This window comes from Ananas comosus, linkage group 12, assembly GCF_001540865.1.
Source record: "Ananas comosus cultivar F153 linkage group 12, ASM154086v1, whole genome shotgun sequence".
Classification (NCBI taxonomy): domain Eukaryota; kingdom Viridiplantae; phylum Streptophyta; class Magnoliopsida; order Poales; family Bromeliaceae; genus Ananas; species Ananas comosus.
The window spans coordinates 12,454,518-12,458,919 of record NC_033632.1 but is presented as its reverse complement, the minus strand read 5'-3'; the positions used below and the strand labels follow the sequence as shown (position 1 = coordinate 12,458,919).

Sequence of the window (4,402 nt, the reverse complement as noted above, 5' to 3'; positions counted from 1 at the left end):
GTGTGTATATATATAGAGTTCGCCTAAGTATGATGGTCCTCGTATTTATAAATTATTTTCGATGGTAGAGTTTCTGAATAGACGATCAATATCGTTAAACATTATTAAGTGTATTAAAAATTTTTAGAAATTAAATTTCATAATTTTTTGATATTATTTATCTTATAATTAAAAGGTTGCAAAATTTATAATTTTTAACGGCCGGTATAGAATACTTACTAATTTACTGGTGTAAAAAAATAGAATAGATTGAATTTTTGATAGAGAATTTTATTCACTATCTAGAAAAAGATCAATAATTCTGATCTTAAATTGAAGGATCCGATCATTATTTTTAGGACGTCGTTCGATTTCAACCGTTCATTTTATGCTCGCTCGATTGATTTTATTATGTTTCGAAAAATTATTAAATTTATTTTTTAGAAGTTTCGAATACTTTAGATCATATTTAACGGAGTGAATCGTAGATTCGGAAGTTCTATTATCGAAAATAACTTATAAGTGCGAAGGGCACTATACTCATAAGAGTATAGTAGCCCTACTATATATATATATATATATGAGTGAGGCTACTATACTTCTGAAAGCACGGAGCCTTCTGTCCTTCCAGGTCGTTTTCGATGTTTCGACTTTCGAATCGTCGATCGGCTCTGTTAAATTTGATCTAGAGTATTTGAAGTACTTAGAAAATAAATTTTATGATTTTTCAATATCATTTGCCTAGTGATCGAAGGGGCTCAAAATCAAATAATTTTAATGACCGTAGTGAGCCGTTTGCAAGTTTAACGGTGTAGAAATATCCAAATTACGTAAAATTTTGATAGAAAATTCTTTATACTATATAAAATAAGATCAATATCTTTGATCTAAAATTTTAATGTCATATTGTCACGTTTTGTAAGACTTTTATTCTTAGCCGTTGATTTTGAGCCCCTTTGTTCATTAGGCAAATGATATCGAAAAATTACAAAATTTATTTTCTAGGTACTTCAAATACTTTAAATCAAGTTTAATGGAGCCGATCGACGATTCGAAAGTTGCAACATCAAAAACGACCTGGAAGCACGGAAGTCTCCGTGTTTCCAGAAGCATAGTAGCCCCATTATATATATATACTTGATAACCCGTTGATTTAATTAAATAATAACATGGTGCCGTGCCGTCAAACTATAATATAATCATATTACTGTCACATCAACTACAAGCCAAATTCAAATAATTAAATTAGAATGTAGAATTTAATTACAATAATTTTAAAAAACTAGATAAATATTGTAATAAATTAAAGTTTGATGACTAAAATATCACAACTATCACTATTTGAGGACCAAAAGCGTAATTTACTCGGATGATAATATACAACGTCGAGCTGTCTTGTGATTTGTAAAATATATTATTTACTATGCTATTTATCTGTAGTGCTTTAAAGTTACAGGACAAATGAAAATACCCTAAACATTGCCTCTCCAATTTATCATCTACCAAATCTAGGATTGGTGGTTGATTTAGGTGACCAGTTTTTTGCTGATTTAACTAGGACTTAATTAATTATCTACTTCTTGCCTAGTCAACAATAAATTAGGAATTGATAGTTAATAGATTAGAGAATACAATAGTGACATCCTAATAATTCCACATCGGATAATGTGGGAGAGCGTTATGAATTTATGAATGATGGACATACTAGTAATAATAATCGGACTTAAGTATTTTGAATCAATAGTTTGGACCAATAAGTTATTATTGCTAGTGGGTCGGATTATTACAAATAGTATATTATTGGAAGAGGTATTGAAAAAAAAAAAATCCCCTCAAAAAATTGGTGCTGATTATATTCCAATATTATTTTTAAATTTTGTTTTGTGTTGTTAAGTAATTAAGACCTGAGATGAAGGATTGTAAGCAAACTACTGTATACTCCTACACTTTTAAATATTTAAAATTCTATTTAAAAATATAAAAAAAAGTTTGATACCAAATGAGAGTTTCATTTCTATGCTAACACTGGCATTCCCATCACATGAAGGTTTCGTTTGGAATTGCGAAAAAATTATGTTACGGTAAAAAATGATAATAGAAAAATATTTTATTTGTTTTCATACGTAATATTACGTTTTACATATTGCGGGTAGTCGGTTATGATATATTTTCTGTGGTCCATCGGAGAATGCAAAATTATATTTCTATATATTTTTTCTCAACTTCATTCTATCTAATAGTATTAGATTGACGTCAATACCGCCTAACTATAATCAATTATATCACACACTTTTTTTTTTTTTTTTTTTTTTTTTTTTTATTGTTTTTTGCATGAAAGAATACTACGATTTTGAACGTCTATCGTTTAAGCTGGAGCTTTGGAGGGTACTTAAATGATCCCGATATGGAATCTGACCATAANTATTGCTAGCAAACGGATTTCGGTGCCATCCACATATTTTCGATGATAGAGCTTTCACATCGACGATCGACACTTTGAACATTATCTATACCACTTGAAGCATTTAGAAATCAAGTTTCACGCTTTTCTGATATTGTTCTCTTGTCCATCAAGTGAACACAAAATTGAAAATGAATATTATTTAAAAAGTGGTGATAGGAATCTTGTAATCAAGATCGAGAGTATAGATCTTGTTTTAAATAGTTTAAAGAATTTTTTAACCAAAATTCAATTGATTTGGATATCTTTACACCATTAAATAAGAAAACGCTTCATATCGACCATTAAAATTGTAAATTTTGAAACCCTTTAATCATTAGGTTATTGATATTAAAAAGATTTGAAATTTGATTTCTATATACTTTAAGTGATATAGATCATATTCAATGATGCTGATCGTTAATTTGGAGGCTGTATTATCGGAAACAAATGAATGACAACGAAACCCGTTTGCTATCGATAGCATTTTAGCTCAACTCTCTCTCTTTATATATGTGTGTGTGTGTGTGTAATATGAGGATGATGTATATTATTATTTTAACTAAATAGTTAAAGCAGATTCTAGATAGAAACATCATGATGCGTGCTCTCCTCCCTTTTTAATTTATGGTTTTATAGATGTTGTCAATGGAGATTTAAACCAAGTAATACCAAGAATTGAACTTAGGATTTTGCATTGAAGTCCATGTAAGTAACTTTGACTAATTTGTTTATGCAGGCAACTTGAAGTGACTACAATATCTCCAGCATTTACCCCTACGGCCTTTCTGTTCTAATTATAGTTGCATCTGGGAGCAGAATATTATTAGGGGAAATGGGATTGAAGCAAACTTAAATAAAAAAAAAAAAAGAAAAAGGAAAAAAGGATGGATGAGAGAAGAAGATAAATTCTGTGGATATAAAATTTCTTTCCTGTAACTTTTCTCCCACTTTGTACAAAATTAATTAAGTGTGATTAATAATGTTTGATAATAAATTGATTATAGTTAGGCCGGTATTAGAGTCAATCTAAATACTACAGATAGAAGAAGTTGGATAAAAAATATTATAAAATATAATTTTGCGTTCTTCCATGGACGCAGAAAACTATATCATAGCCGACTACCCGAATAATTAAAACGCAATAAACTTACTATGAAAACAATAAAATATTTTTCTATTGAGTTTTTTATCGTACAAATATTCATAACCTAAACGAAACCTTAATGTATGGGAAATGCCAGTTTAGCATAGAATGAAACTCTCATTGTATCAAAAATTTTTTTCTATATTTTTTAAATAGAATTTAAATATTTAAAGTGTAGGAGTATACAGTAGTTTGCTACATCCTTCATCTCAGTCTTAATTACTTAACAACACAAAACAAAATTAAAAATAATATGAATATAATCAGCAACCAATTTTTTGAGGGGATTTTTTTTTTCAATACCTTTTCCAATATAACTATTTGTATATCCGACCCACTACAATAATAACTTATGGTCCAAAACTATTAATTTCAAAATTACTTTAACTCCGATTATTATTTACATATTCCATCACTCATAAATTCATAACAATCTCCCACATTATCCGGTGAAAACATTGAAATGTCCACACATTGATTTCCTTAATCTATTAATTATCATCCTAATTTATGTTGACTAGCAAGAAGTGAAATTAATAAGTCCTAGTTAAATCACCGAAAAACTGGTCACCTAAATCAACCAACCATCCCTAGATTTGGTAGAGATAAATTGGAAGCAATGTTAGTAACTCATTTGTCCCTGTAATTTAAAGTACTAACAGATAAATACATAGATAAATAATATAATTTTACAAATCACAGACAGCCCGGCGTTGTATATTAATCCGAATAAAATTACGCCCTTTTGTCTCAAATAGTGATAGTTGTGAATATTTTAAGTCATCAAACTTTAATTTATTATAATATTTTATCTAGTTTTTTTAAATTAATTTATA

General features: G+C 28.7%; 2 protein-coding genes across 2 annotated transcripts in view; both read left to right on the top strand.

Annotated features, from left to right (window-relative positions):
• The window catches only part of LOC109718864, a 6,177-nt gene extending 2,763 nt beyond the window's left edge, over nucleotides 1-3,414 (top strand). Inside the window, exon 2 of the mRNA XM_020245313.1 lies at nucleotides 3,159-3,414. Coding sequence (XP_020100902.1) covers nucleotides 3,159-3,216 — 58 coding nt within the window. The 3' untranslated portion in view covers nucleotides 3,217-3,414. The remainder of the gene's footprint in view (nucleotides 1-3,158) is intronic.
• LOC109718861 (calcium/calmodulin-regulated receptor-like kinase 1) overlaps nucleotides 1-4,402 on the top strand; it is a 14,423-nt gene that overhangs the window by 2,556 nt on the left and 7,465 nt on the right. The gene's annotated exons all lie outside the window — the stretch shown is intronic.